The following is a 15,314-nucleotide window of genomic DNA, read 5'->3' as shown; positions in this document are numbered from 1 at the left end:
TTCATGTAAGTCAAAAGTCGAAGAAGAATAAGAAGTTGAAGCAAAGCTCTCCTTCGTCCCACTGCTCCCACCATGAGAAGCAATGCAACGCCACAGATACCTCTAGGCTGCAAACTCAGTCTCTGTCCTCTGCGCAGATTCTTACCGTTGTTCCCATGCGCCCTGTTTTCCTGGGTTCAGTGGCGACTGTGCAACAACCCTATCAATTCAAGGAGGCAATGGACAAGATTTTAGGTATCCAACTGGGTGCCTCTGGCGCTTCTTCTGCCCCAAGGATCAGATGTGGCCTCCAGTTGGTCTGTTACTGGGGGACTCATCCGCAACTGTGCCCCTCGACCTTACCCTAAGTTCAACCACTACATTGAGCATGACGTTGAATCCTACACCTCTCACGGCATCAAAACCTAGCTGCATCGGTGTCGCACCAACTTCGAATTCTTTGTCACTCCAATGCCGTAACCTACTGCCATGAATATGATGATGATGACCTTAGTAAATTTATAGAAAGAGAAGAACCTATTCTTTGACTTGCAGGATACCAGTGGGATGGATTTGTCCCCTGACCTTCACTCACCTTTGTCAGCTGTGGCTACTAAAGACTCTTCCTCTCTTACCACTGTCATTAGATGAACAGCTGAGGTACTAGACCTTACGCTACCTAGCACTGAAGTCGAAACAAATTGTCTCACTGAGGTGCTCCATCCAGGACAGACTGCACAGACGCCTCTGCTTCCTTTTAACAAGTCCCTCACAAACAAGTTGGTGGGCACCTGGGCCAAACCAGGATTTGGCCCTCCAGTGAACAAGCAGATTGCAAGGCAGCACAGGTCTGCCCTGGGGCTCCCTTCCTTCCTCCTCCAACATCCATCCCCAGAATACCTGAGGGTAGAGGCCTCCACTAGCAGATTGAACCCCAAAGCATTTCCAGCCACCCCACCAAACAGTTTCAAAACACATATAGAAGTTTGCCAACAGAATGTTCTCCTTTGGCCGGCATGCCCTTAGGTCAGTGAACACAATTTACATCCTGCATAGATATACTAATGCTTTGTGGGACATGGTGGCAGGGATATTGCCAGCCGTCCCAGATGACTTTCGGTCCAACTTGCAGCTCCTTATCCAAAACAGCCAGGTCTCAGCGAAGTGCACAGTAAGATTGGCTTTGGACACTACCAACTGCTTGAGTAAGGCAGTGGGGAACAGTGTGGTGCTTCTGTGCCATGCTTGGATTCACTCCACCGGTTCTTGGAACGATCTCCAAAAGTCACTCATGGACATGCTATTTGATAGCATATGTCTCTTCCGGTGACAAGGTGGACTCAGTCCTGGAGCAATTGAAAGATAGTAAGGTTACAGCATACTCTGGGTTTGGCCTGTAGGTAAGGCAGTTCCCCCAGCTATTTCACTTCTTTGGAGGCCTCAGAAGAGGGTACCAGCAGAGGCAGCTTTCATCCTTCCCTCCACAACAGGCCTCCCACTCCTTTAGAGGCAGATGTTTTCAATAGGTCTAAACACTGGCAAACATTTGGGGTAGCATTCCAGTCTATCATACTTTTGCCCATCAGGTCGCTTCAGTTTGGACACAGCCATTCGCAAATCAGTTTGGACAATGATCTAATAGGAACAGTCCAGCCTGAACTGCCAAGCCAGGTCCTCCCTGAACCGGAACACAAGCGACCCAAGGACGCTTGCGCCCTGATTGGGGCTTTTCAGTCTGGTGTAGCTTGGTTCCAATGGCACAGTGAGGATGGCATCTGCATCTGGGCATACCATTGGCCACTTAGGGTGCTACATAAAAACACTCAAAAGATGATGCGAGGATGCTTGTGTTCCGGTTCAGAGTGGGCCTTGCTTGGCAGGTCGGGCTGCACTATTCTATTCGGCCAAGGTCAAGACTGATTTGAATATGGCTGGGTCTAATCTGAGGTGGCATGGTGGGCAAGAGAACAGTGGGTTGGAATGTTGCTAGTGGTTAGACTTAATGCAAGCATCCTTCAACTGATTTCTTTCTCGCTGTAATGTGGCTGTGGGCGGCTGCCTCTCCTGTTTCAAACCTCCTGGTCACAGCTGTGAAGTGATGTTGGTTCCCTGGGGGGGCAGCAGCTGTGATATTTCTGCAAGATAGTTGTAGACCTTGCTAACATCCACAAACTCTACTCACTATGCCCTCTACTGCTGGTCTGCAGTCCAATTGTCTATATTCTCTTTATTATTTGCAGATAATTGCGACATCCCCGTAGTCTGGGATGTCAGACGCTGGTCCTGCTGTGTTTGCTGTAACTTCGACCCCAGTGGTTCTGCCAGTGAGCCCCAGACAGTACTTCATGTCAGCAGAGAGAATCACTGAGCAACCTTCCAACTCCCTGCCCAGTCTCCTTCTCTCCCTTTTGTTGTTTTTAGCATGCTACAATGGGACCTCAATCGGGTCTTGGTCTTTTGATGTGTCTACATTTTGAGCCAAACCGCATTTTGAGCATCCCTATAGCTGCACTCTGCAATTTCCGACTTAACAAACTGTGTTTCTGATTGATAATCTTCTAAATGCGGATTCCTCACCTTGTGAATACCCCCAGGTGCCAGATTTGACCAGATTTTTCTCAGTATTGCTCCTGCAATCTGGCTAGGGGCGTTGTGCTGCTCTGTTTTAATTTTGTCCCACCCTGGAAGTGACGTCAGGCCACATATACTTGCCACCGCTGCATGCTGACGTCAGTTCCCTTCTTTGTGCACCTTTGAATGAAGATCCGAAGCTCGCTCACTCAACGTTTTCTAGTGTTTGACCAATGTTTCTTTAAAAATGTCCTACAAGGGAATATGTCTCCTCTGAAGACTACAAAATTTAAACCTTTTAGAGACGATTACAAGCGGATGTCTGTGACACCCTCCAAGAGGTATGTAAAAAGTAAAAGTAAAGTCCACATTTGTAAAGCGCACAATCACCCGTAAGGGTCTCTAGGCGCTGGGGGGCCGTCGGGAAGATTAAGCGAGCTATTGCCCAGAGTCACATGGTGCTGGGCTGACCTGCCGCCGGAGCCGGGGATCGAACCGTGGTCCCCAGATTCCAGCGTCAGTCGCCCTGGCCGCGGCGCCTATGTCTCTGGTGGCAAGGATTTTCCCGGGGGAAGTATGATTAAACAACTACCACTTCAACAGCAAATGCCTAAACCACGAAGGCTAAACCACGACCAAAGCCAAACCACTACGTGTTTAACAACGATTCACTAAACCACGAAAATTAATGAATTTCCATGTTACCCGAATCTACCACTATGTTCAAATCAATGCAAGATTGAAACATGAAAAAAATGTATTTAAACAAAACACCAATTCTTATTTAAACTATTTATAGTGAAGAAACTTTAAATGTATAATCCAATCATTTTATTAAAATACAGACGAACTTACAAAGAGACAGTAATGTTCGGCAAAAAACTATAACATATTCCATCTTTTTTCTCACAGAAAATAAAATTATTAAAAAACGGATTCCAGAACAAATTTTTCATTTTTAAAAAGAATTGACTCGTATAAAACATATAATTAACGTCCAACCACCCTTTTGTGACTATTTCAGCTGTGAAAACCAGAGCGGAACAGTCGCATGGAGCACAATTCAAAATTGCATCATTGAAAAACAAACCTACAGGGCCATCTACTGGCATAACAATTTACATTTATATAAAGTATTTTAACGACAGCATAATTAAAATAAGGAAATGTATAAATCAATTTAAAAAAAATTATTTGAAACTTTTTTAATTATTGACACTTACCTCTGGTTTTGGAGGTCGTGGTTCAGGTACAGTGGTTGTTAGGGATTCGTTATTAAGGTTGTTTCCCGCCTCTCGGTGCTGGTCCTGGTTTCTTCTACCTAGCAACTGATTTCACAATTCATCCCGATGCAATTCAGGTCCATCAGTGACTCCACAACGAGTAAAGGCTTTCAAAGAAGCACTGTTGCATGTCTTAGGTACGCTTTTGGCCCCAATGATTGGAGGAGGCTTCTCATTGAACTACTATCGGTGGATCCATCCTCAACGTCAGGCTTGTTGTGGTAGGCCGATACTTCACATGGTTTCCTGGGTCGTCTACCAATTTGTTTGAGGAGAGTGATTATTCCTTATTTAGTGACAACAGAAGCCTTTGTGAGGGTTACATTGACCAGGTTTATATTATCTGCGGAAAGGAAATAATTTCGTCTTGCAAGGCCCAGTGCAAGGTTTAGGCTGTATCTTAAGTGTTTACTGCTTATCAGACAACCACACAATGACTTTGCTTCACATGCATAGAATGTAATTTTTGGGAATGCAGAGGCTGTTGGGTGGTTGAGACCAGGAATGAGAAACAATGAGGGTTCTGGTTTGGTCATGACTACCACATGGATATTTGTGATGTTTAACTGGAAGAATAGTAAAAGATTCTCACATTGCTTCTATAATGAGATGGAATTGTTCTTGGTGCTTTTTTTTATTCAGAAAGACCTTGAGAAGTTCCTCCGTTTGTTTGAAAGCCTAATAGATCCATTTAGCAAGGAGAGGCTTCTGGCCCCAAATATGTTTATAAACTAGTCCTATAGAAGTTTGCACACTATTCTCAATATGAGGTATTACTGCAATGTGCAAAAGTTGTTTTTAAAGCTGATTAGATTTGAAAGTATGGGGCATCATTTGATTGCTAGTCACTGACTTGATCCTGCTCCCAGACATCCACTTTTCTTCAGTTCTATTTTTTTAAAGTGCTATGTTTATTTGTCGGTGCTTGTATGCAAATACCTTCTGACGTGAAATAAAACCACTAAAAACCTAGAAAGATAAGACCACATATCCTAACATGGCACTGGTGTAATGGCCCCAGTATAACGTGTCTTGGTTTGCTTGTTAGGCTTTTCGTTGCCAAAGGCCTCACATGTATTCATGTAAAGTGTAACAATGATGCTTTATTCTTTAACAGTGTATTTATAGCTCATATGGTACCTACTCATGAAGTGTGACATTTAGAGAGAAGCAAAGTGGCTTTGGATAAATTTGCAGTGTAATACATTTGCTTTGATTCCCAGCTTACATCACAGATTATGGAGTTAACTTTTCCCCAAATAAGGTTGAAAAATATATTAGAAAGCTTGTTTGAAAGCCTCTCGAGGAGAGAGGAACTTCAGGCATTCTATAGAGCGAATTTATAACCGTTTGTCCCATGGTTGCGTTTTCTCGTATATCATCTCATTCTTTTGAAAACAGCAACAGAGCAGACCGAAACTAGTCTGGCAAAGGACAGGCTGTAGACTGAAAAAGCAATGAGTAAGTTTGCATACACATCACCTAGAAAGCTCTAATTTTATGATATCTGATAGGGCGTCTAGCCGCAGATTCATTAACTTACAATATCCCCAGGCATCGGACTGGACCCGGAAAATCTAGCGCAGCAGCACCTCTGCACGCCGGGGGGGGGGGGGGGGGGGGGCGGCACCGCACGGTGCCGCCCTGTCATCCATGGACGTGAAGTCAGCGGAGCCATATATGCCCCAACCCGGCGCGTCAATAGCAGTTTTCTTCTTTTCCGCGTCACGACGCAGATCCTGGAAACCAGCAATTCCTGGCCTAGTTTTGGGCCTTCTCGGCACCGCTGATGTCATACTGGAACAGTGTGCAATCCGGGTTCAAAGCCTGTGAGTCCTGTGCGCGTCAGATGTCTGGCACTGACCAGCACCTTATTTACATGTGGTGCCTTTGTGTGCATCACGATTCCAAAGAATGCGGCGAATGACAACAGATGAAGCCGAAGTTCCTACGGGAATTCCATATGAAGCTGTTGGCCGCACGGCTGTCCGGCCCAGCCTCTTCTCGTCGCCGCTCTCCCTCTCCAGAGGGGGCTCGTTCCCAAGGCCGCTCCCGCGACCTCGCCCTGAAAAAGGTAAGTGAAGCCACAAGCGTCCACTGAGGTCCAACTCTCGTAGGCTTGCCGCTGGCGCCCATTCATCTCGTAAGGGGTCCGCTAAGGGCGCCCGGGGTCACCTCCTCCATACCCTCCTTTTCCAGGAGTTGGAGAGACGCGTGTCCAAATGGAGGCCTACTCCCGGGCTCTTGAGGCCTACTTAGAGTCCCCCTCTCTCCCTGCGCTTCTTCGGGCACCACAGAGGCGGAGGATACTCAGGCCGGGCTCTCATCGGCGGATCCTTCCCCTACCCGGGCTGTGTGCACCGACTCTGGAGCTGAGGCGACGACGTTGGGCTGTGGCCCAGACCGTCCTGGTCGCTCTAGCACACACCGCCAGTCAACGCATAGCCCTGTACGGCTTCCTTAGCGGACGGCAGAGGCGGCAACGCCGAGCTCGGTGCCAGGCTCCTCGTCGGACCCGAAGCCGGGTTCGACGTCCAAACCCACACCTGGCTCTAAACCTGATCCCACATCTAGGGAAACTCATGATCCGTAGGTAGCGCCCCCAGTGGAGGCCGTCGACGTCCAGCTGACTCCGACACGGCGCCCACCGACGCCGCTGTCGACACATCCATCGCCTCCGGTGTCCATACGTTCATCGACACCGGCATCCATGCCTGAGGTTGACCTCCCTCCGGATTCCTCGCTTCTGACTCAGTAGTGTCAAGCAACACCAGTATCTGCTGCAGCCCTTACGGAAGCTGCTGCTTCCCCTGGTCGGGGGCCACTGGTGCAGGTCCCTAGTGTGGCATGGCCTTCGTGTCGTTCCCCGGCCCCGCTCTTTATGGCGACTGGGAGGATTAGTCTCCAACCCTCTCCTACAGACGGCCTCTTGTCCCCTCCTAGGGTGACTACTGAGCTAGGAGCCACCTATGCGGTGCTATCAACAGGGCAGCTGCTATCCTCTGCTTTTAGCCTCCTGTGGTACCCCTCATGCCCAATCCCTTAATGGATCTGCTTCAACTCGAACCCGTTACCGTGGAGCCCTTGCTACCCCTTGGGGGATGCTTCATTAGAAGTCCTGCATGGCACATGGGCACGGCCCTCTTCCGGAGCCCCGGTTGATCGGGCCATTGCTAGTAGGCACCGTCCTGCCTTGGGGGATCCACTTTGCCTGTCCCTCCACCCTACTGCTCAGGGCCTGGTAATTCAGGCGGCTTTTGGGTTTCAAGACTCCTCCACTCTGCCATTGTTTCCTCCCACCTGGGAATCCCGGTGGCTGGATGCATGTGGAAGACCGCTTTTTGCTTCTTCTAGCACGGCCGTCTGCGCTTTAAACACTACATGCGTGTTTGCACGTGCGTCCTCCGCACTCTGGATACCCCCATGCCTGGATGCGTGACAGTCACTTCCCTGATAATATACGGGAGAGCCTCCAAGACATGCCATTTAACGGAATAGACCTTTTTGGGTCCCATGAGGACTCTGCGATCCCCAGGCAGGGCTACTATAATTCCGCTGTGCCAGTGACTGACTTTTTTTCCTGGTTGCGGGTCTTCCTTTACGGACCAGTTTTTATCAGAGGCAGGTTGGTGTCTCTGTATTGTCTGTATAGCCGTATGGCTAGGTTGTTTTTGTTTTCAGTCCTCTGACTGTCTGTTTTGCCAAGAGGAACCCCATTCTTACCAAGGGATGACCCTTGCCCTATGTGGGGTATTGGCTGGTGGCAGGTGTCTGCAGTTGCACTTGTACGCTCTTGTGGAGTTTTCATTGTGAGTATCCCCCTGGGACTCATGTACCCCCCTTTATTGCGTTCCGCAGGGTCGCATCGCTCTAGTGTCAGGTGTTTCGACTCCTGGTCTAGGTCAATGCTGTGTGGTATCTACCTCGCATGGCCTGGCATCCTGCTTTTTGTCATATGGACCGTCTTTTGGCGCCACCCCCTTCTGGGTTGTTCTCGCCAGTAGGGAGTTGCTCTGGGCCTCTCTGTTGTATGTTGTTATGGCCTTTTGGCTTATTCCCCAGCAGTTTTCTCCACATCCCCGCTGCTTCCGAGCAGGGATTTCTACGTTCTGCTGGCCTTCATAGTGTGGCGGACTCGTGGAGTCTGTTCTCCTTGAACTCTGTTCTTCCGAGCGTCTAGGACCCGTGAATTGGTTCGGAGTACTCCCTTGTTAGGCTCGTTTTTTCTTCTAATTGTCCTGCGAGGGGACTGTTCTCTCTTCTGGTCTACGCTGCTTATAACCTGGACTAGTTCCACTTTCTGTATAAATGCAGGTACTTTTGAACGTACCTTAGTCCCTGGGTTTGGCCGGGTTTTGGAATCCCCTTGAGACTGTTTCTGCGCCATGTTCGTTCTAATGGCGTGTGCAGGCTTTCCTGCCTTGGTATTGGCCCTGTCCTCTTACATCACCAGATCTTCTCTGGAGTTAGTAGCCGTTGCTTTCTTGCTATTGTGCGCATCTCAGCTGGTCCTGCTGTCTTGCTTCCTGGTGTTCTTTCTGGCCGCATATGAGCGTCCTTCTGGCTGTGTAAGGGCATCCTTTCAATGCTCTCACACATGTCTGGCTGGCGAGGGTCTCCGAAGTACTCTTCCTCTGTGGTACATGTGTGGGGGGGTCTGCGTTCTCTCCACCATACCACTTACCAGTCTTTTGGATTGGCTTGTCGACTGCCGCATCCTGCGGTTCTTTCACGCCATAGGTTCAGTACTACTTCCTGCGAGGTGCTGAACTCCTTTTTTCAAGACAATTTCTTTACTAGGTGTGTTTTTGTTCCATGTCTGCCTGTACTGGGCAGGGATCGGTATCCTGCTGCCTTCGTATCTTTACAGGAGCAGGTTCAACAGTGTTTTACGCTTGTTTAGCTGGGGCTAGCTCTGGCTTCTTGTCGACACCTTGGATCCCGTGGATCCTCCATTTCTCTTGCTAGTCTTCTTTCATAGTCTGCATTTTTCAGTCAGGCACAAGCTTTCTGGCTTGGTGTTTTCCTTCTCTCATCCCCTCTACATATGGGGGTTTTCCTGCTATTCTGGATGGGCTGTGGTGCCCTAGCCTCCCCTTGATTCCCGCTCTCTTCAGGACATAAGGGTCTGGTGGTTGGCTGCATGTCATTTCTGTCCCCACTGTGTTCGTCCTTTGGTTGACTACACTCTTTTGGTCATGTTATTGACGGCTAGGTTCTCTCTGAACCTTAGTGGGGTTCATTCGCACTCCCGCCGCCTCTATGGGTATGGTTTTGGTATCTATTCTAAGTTAAGGAATCTGCGGCTAGACGTCTCTATCAGTTGAACAAGTTACTTGCCTTCGGTAGCGATGTGTCTGGTAGAGACAGTCTAGCCACAGATTCCTTAACGCCCGCCCATCCTTCCCGTCCTGCGACAACGTTTTCAGGTTGGGCTTCTTGCCTTCGCCTCCCTTTGGGTGGCTTTATTCCCCTGCGGGGTGACGTCTTCTCTTCTCTCTGACTCACGATGCTACATTCTGTTTCATGGCTCTGCTCTACTCATTCTTGTGATTGGAAGGTATGCCCGTATGCCATGTGTCCTTTACAACCTTTACCCTGGGTTGTCTGATGTGAGTCTAATTCTCCTACCCTCCCCCCTTCCTTCCCTTCTATCTTCAACCGCTTGAGGTCTCTTCCCTCCCCCTGCACTCAAGCGGTTGCAGTCTCTGACAGTGGTGCATTCGGTAGGTCCCTTATTGGATCTGACATCTCCCTTTGGTGGCGCCTTATGGTAGTTTGTCCTTACTCCTGGGTTCCGGACTGGTTGTCCTTCACTGTCATATATTGTGGTTGCAGCCTTTCTGCTTTTATGGTTCTCCAAGGGGCTATGGCTCTATGGCAAGTCTTGTGCCTCTGGTCGCACAGGCTCACACAGGCCACAGGTTCGACTCCTGCCTATGCTCTGCATCTTCTTCTGCCTTCGGGGGAGGTTTTGGCCTTAACGATCTCGGGGGTCCCTCCTAGAGTTGTGCTCTGTTCTTTTCCCTCCCTCAGGTTACAGTATACAGTGCCTGGCACTGTCTTTCAATGGTGATATTTTTCAGCATACCTTGTTTTTTCTTTTTCTGCACACTGTTCCCATATTTTCATAGGTTTTGGTGGTGGCTTCACGTTCTGACGTGGAAAAGTCTTCTGACGAAAACGGACATTGGCGCGACGGGGTCGGGCATATACGGCTCCGCTGACGTCACGTCCATGGACGACGTCAAGGCGGAGCCGTACGGCGCCTCCCCCCGGCGCGCAGAGGTGCTGCTGCACAAGATTTTCCGGGTCCAGTCTGACGCCTGAGGATATTCTAAGTTAAGGAATCTGCGGTTAGACTATGTCTCTACCAGATACATGGTTACTGGAGGTAAGTAACGTGTTCAATGTCCTCCATCTTGTGAGTTGCAGCCTTCCTGTGACCCAGATTGTAGTGAGCAGAGTCCAGGAAGTGGTACAGAGACAGACTAGTGCTGTCTCTTCCCCAGAATAAAAGTTATTCAAAAAACGATTTTCCCTTTCTGTGATTACTGTCTTTGCCTGTGGTAGTTACAGTTTAAAATTGTAGTTTTAACCTGTCTGTGATTGCATATTTTATCACCTGTTTTGTGTTTTAAACTTGTGGTTTTCCCTGCCCATGATTTCTTCCATTTAAGTGTAGTTTATCCCTCTCATTCCTTTTGACAATTCAGTTTTCCCTCCAAATTTCGCCTCTTCTCTGTGCTAAGACCTGTATGTTAAAACAGTGCACCCCCAGCCGCCATTTTGTGTTCAAAAGCCAGTGAAACCAGCCCCCCTCCCCCCAGCAACAGGGATATTCTACATCAGAGGGTGCTTCTGTGAACTGTTTAAACTGTGTTTACTAGGGACTGTGCACTTCGTTTTTTGGCCTTGAGAGGGAGTAAAGTTTAATTCAACCAGTATTGTTAGATTTCAAGTGAGTGAGGCCTTTACCTGCAGAAGTCCAAAGTGTGGATTGAGCCTGTCTGTCTCCTAGGAGATTCTAAACAGGAGAAGCAGCTTCCAACTCCCTGGCCAGCAAACATTGTCTGAGGTCACCAGGACCTTATATGGTCTGCTAGTGGTTGGTACATGTGTACACTGAGTGGTGGTTGTATCTGGTGTTTCTATTGGATTAGGGTTAGTGTCTTCATTGGTTGGGTATTTGAGGGTTCTGATTGGTTTCTGGGTCTGTGATTCAATCAATGTAGGGTTGGGACTAGTGCTAGGGTTAGACCTTTAATTGTAAGTAGCGATTAGGGCTTCTGGTGTGATTGGTTGCTGGACTAGTTGTGGTACTCAAAGTAGGGTTAGGCTTTCTATTGGAAATAGGGACTAGGGCTTCCTGTACCATTAGTTGCTTGGACTTGGGTTGGGACTACTGGTAGGGCTAGGGCCTCTATTAGATGTAGAGATCAGGGTTTTTTAACTGATTGGGTGCTTGGACTAGGGCTAAGATTGGCTGTAAGGTCCTTGTCCCCTATTGGTTCTAGATTTTAGGGCTACTTTTTTGATTGGATAGTGTTGGGGCTAGGGTTCCGATTGGCTGAAGGTGTCACCTGGTTACTAGGGCTATAAAGGCCAGGGTTAGGGCGTCTCAGCCCAGGCGTCGAGGCTAAGGGCAGAGAGGACAAGGGCTGCTGCCTGTTAAGGGCGGAGAGGACAAGGGCTGCTGCCTGTTTGAGCCTTTTAAGGGCGGAGAGGACAGGGCCGCTGCCTGTTTGAGCCTGTCCAAGATTGACCATGGCCATGGCCAGAAATGCTGTCCATTTTTCCCACTTAGCAATACCCAGCCCACACCATCCACATCCACAAACTTAAGGTACTTATGGATCTATATATTTATCACTTTCTTCTAATTTAGCATTTCCAATACACTACCCTATTTTTCAGCCTATACATCTATCAATACATCCTCTACACCCACTCATTTATCCCAAACCCCATACCACTACTATGATCCCCAAAATAACCCTTTCTTGACTCTCTCCTACTCTACCCCTCCTGGTATCATCTGACACCTCTTTCTACTATACCTATCCCACAAAACAAACCTTTCTAAACTCTTCCCTCTGACTCCTCCCCTCCAAAACTCCTTTTTACTCATCCAAAAGCCTCATGCTAAGACCTAAAAACAAAAAATCCACTCTTTTATCCCTCCACTATCCTTTTCAATCAAAATTATCAGGCAACATGTTCACTTCTCAAATTCCATATTCAACTATACTAATTCACCACTAATCCTTTATGGGTTCTGACTGGCATGCTGCAACACCCCATCAGGGGTAACAAGTGCTATATAAATGCAAACCTTTCTTCCCCTTTTATCCTTCCGCTATCCTTCTCACTCCAAATAAGTGACTAATATCCACCACTGAGATTACTTTCATATTTCACCATACTAAATCACCACCAATCCTTTATGGGCTTCCGGAGTAGCGTGCTTCAACACCCCATCAGGGGTAACAAGCGCTATATAAATACAAACCTTTTTTCCTCCTCCATCCTTCTGCTATCATTCCAAATAACTGACTAACCTACCCACCACTTAAAATGTACTTGCATGTTTCACTATACTAATTCAACACTAATCCTCTATGGGTCCCGGAGTAGCGTGCTACTCACCAAAAAAGTGCTTTGACGCATCGTCAGGGGTAGTAAGCGCTATATAAATGCAATTGCAATACAATACAATTAGCTAGGAGTTTTACAGAACAGATTGCCTCAAAGAATTAGTGTAGGAAGCTGGCTCTGTATATACCATACCAAACTAAGGTATAGTGTGTACAGAGTCCAGTGGCTCCCCAAAGGCTTACAGAGGTATAAATAGATAATACCTTACTCTATTTGTGGTAGCGTGGGCGAGCAGTAAAGCTTTATCAGAGGATAGTGTTAAGCATTTATTGAACACACTCAGGCAAGAAATGATGTCACACACTCAAAGACTGAACTCTGATCAATTTGTTTTGTATAAAAGGAAAATGCTACTTACCACAGTAAAAATATTTCTTTGTTCTATTTTTATTTATGGAGCCAAGCAGGACTTGGTACAGGTAAAAACAGATTTTCAAGACAGATTGTTAAAAAGCAAGCTGGATAAATAAGGACTTTTCTTACAGACTCGTAAAAATGTGCAAATACAGTTGTAATTACTTTCTGGTTTACTTTTGATTACTTTTCAGGATTACTTTTTCTACTCGGTGTGATATGCCTAGATATCACACTGGTACATTTTCTGGATAAAAGGTAAGTAAGTCAGTTTTTCTCAAAACACAGTTTCTTAGGTTTTCATACAATTCTCAACTACACACACAATGTTTTCCACAGAAAAACAGTCAGTACAGTCCTGTGGGAGGAAATCAGGTTATCAGTGTAAAGGGGAGTAATCAGTCTTGGGAGTTGGGTATCTAGGGTTGGAACCAGGGTTCCTACGCCCACTACCACCCTTGATGCCTGGCCCTCTAGGCTGCTCACGGGACACCTTTCGATGTAACTGCGAGTACGGAGATGCCAGTGTGGTGTAAGCGAGTCAAGGCTTAACCAAGTTCTGCGGTGCAGCGTCCAGCAGTATTCTGCAAAGTAGTGAGGAGCCCATCTTCTTATCCTTGATGCATATAAACATTGGTAAGGTTTTGGTACAGTTGTAACACTGTCCTGGATCCTTTAGGTGGCGAGGTCTTGCCACCTGAACCGATTTGTGTTATGGGAGATGAGCAGTAGCCGATGAATGCAAAGGCTTACTGTGAACTTCTAAGCTTCTCACTGCTACTTATATTTGTTTTGATCAATACTATTCACAGAACTGAAGCGTACAGGAAAACCTATCCATGCTTAAGCAGATGGAAAGTCTTACATTAATTGTGTTTTAGTTAACAGGACTATATTTCTTGATGAGTCTGATAAATTCTACATTTCCTTTTTCTCTGCAGCTAATGGATTTACAGCTGAGTGATAGTAACTTTCGTCGCCACATTCTGCTGCAGTATCTCATCTTATTCCAGTATCTTAAGGGCCAAGTCAAATTCAAAAGGTGAGCCTTGAATGTGTGCGAGATTCAATACAGAAGCCAGTGAGTAAGCTGAAGTATTGCAGATTGGTCGGATTGAGATCTGGTACGCTCCAGGGATGTTATAAGCAGGTCACTGGGGTCTATTAGTAATTTCATTTACCTAGAATAAATGTTGTGTTCCACTGTAAATTGTGTAGAGACGTTTTGTAATGCTTTCTTTTTTTTTTAGTTCTACCTTTGTCCTCCAGGACGAGCAGTCACTCTGGATTGAGGAAACTACAAAATTACTTCATCAGGTTGGTAAACGCTCTCTGTATAATAGTCACACTAGAAACTCTATATGTTAATTAGTTGATAAATGCCACAGTAAAGTAAGCATTTTTTCCGTGGATTAACTGCTTCTGCATGGAAACATATGATAACTGTTGGTGATGTTAATATGCCTCTCTTAGGTCTTCTCTTCCCATGTTTGAAAATGCAAAGGCTAATTTCCATCTTGAGAAACTCTAAATGTTAGCAAAGTAAGAGCTCTGAAAAGGCGATCTGATGTTACTGGGAATATTTCCTGAAACAGTGTGCATCCCAGAAATACCAGCCTACATGTTAGTGATTATATCAGGTTCATATTAGGCTTTTACTATTCTTTCATCATTCTTTTTCTCAATACAGCTTATTGCGGAAACTCCTCCGGCTGGAGACAAATTTTTAAAAATGATACAGGTGAGTGTTGTAGTTTATATATTTTTTGTCACACTGCATGGTACCAGTTCAAACTTAATAATATTCACCTATTCTTTTAACAGCATATACTTAGCACTGAAGAGAATTGGAATTCCTGGAAAAATGAAGGTTGTCCAGGCTTTGTGAAAGAAAGGTAGGAAGCCATACTACAGTAGTGGATATGTTTTATGATACCTGTTAAATGTGATGAATTTAGGAGGCAGTTGGACATTGTTGGAGTAGGAATGTTTCCTCATTAATGTACAGGCATATGCCTCTGCATTGAGTGATCTGAAATATGAGAAACTGTATTCTGACTTATTTTTGGACTAGCGAGCATGCTAATCCAGCATGTGCACTGAGACCGAAGACTGCCGATAATAAAGTCAAAGCCCAGAATCTGTTCTGTGACCTATAGTGGGACACAAAGCGTGTCTACGGTAATAAACTGGATTGTTGACATACAGCGTTAGTTGCAGCATACCAATATTTGAAGATTCATAGTATTAAGTAGATTTTTTTCAATTTCAGCTGGAATGCGGCCTCCTTGCACTACTGATGTAAAGTGTGGGTGGGGGAGTGTGTATGTTTGGAGGTGTGTGTGTATAGTACATGTATCCTCATCTGGTTTTTGGGATGTCTGGTAGCAAGACTCCATGTGCTATGTGATTTTGACTAATGAGAACAAACAGTGGAATCTATTTTGGATGTCTCTTGGTTTAGTATGG

The 15,314-nt window shown here is 46.4% G+C and overlaps 1 protein-coding gene across 2 annotated transcripts in view; it reads left to right on the top strand.

Moving 5' to 3' along the window:
* Positions 1-15,314, top strand: part of THOC1 (THO complex subunit 1) — a 334,223-nt gene that overhangs the window by 176,209 nt on the left and 142,700 nt on the right. For both annotated transcript variants that reach the window (XM_078687449.1, XM_078687448.1), the window contains exons 12-15: positions 13,787-13,887; positions 14,096-14,162; positions 14,536-14,586; positions 14,670-14,740. In XM_078687449.1, coding sequence (XP_078543575.1) covers positions 13,787-13,887; positions 14,096-14,162; positions 14,536-14,586; positions 14,670-14,740 — 290 coding nt within the window. The remainder of the gene's footprint in view (positions 1-13,786; positions 13,888-14,095; positions 14,163-14,535; positions 14,587-14,669; positions 14,741-15,314) is intronic.

This window comes from Lissotriton helveticus, chromosome 4_1, assembly GCF_964261635.1.
Source record: "Lissotriton helveticus chromosome 4_1, aLisHel1.1, whole genome shotgun sequence".
Lineage (NCBI taxonomy): Eukaryota > Metazoa > Chordata > Amphibia > Caudata > Salamandridae > Lissotriton > Lissotriton helveticus.
This window is presented reverse-complemented; position numbering and strand designations above follow the sequence as displayed.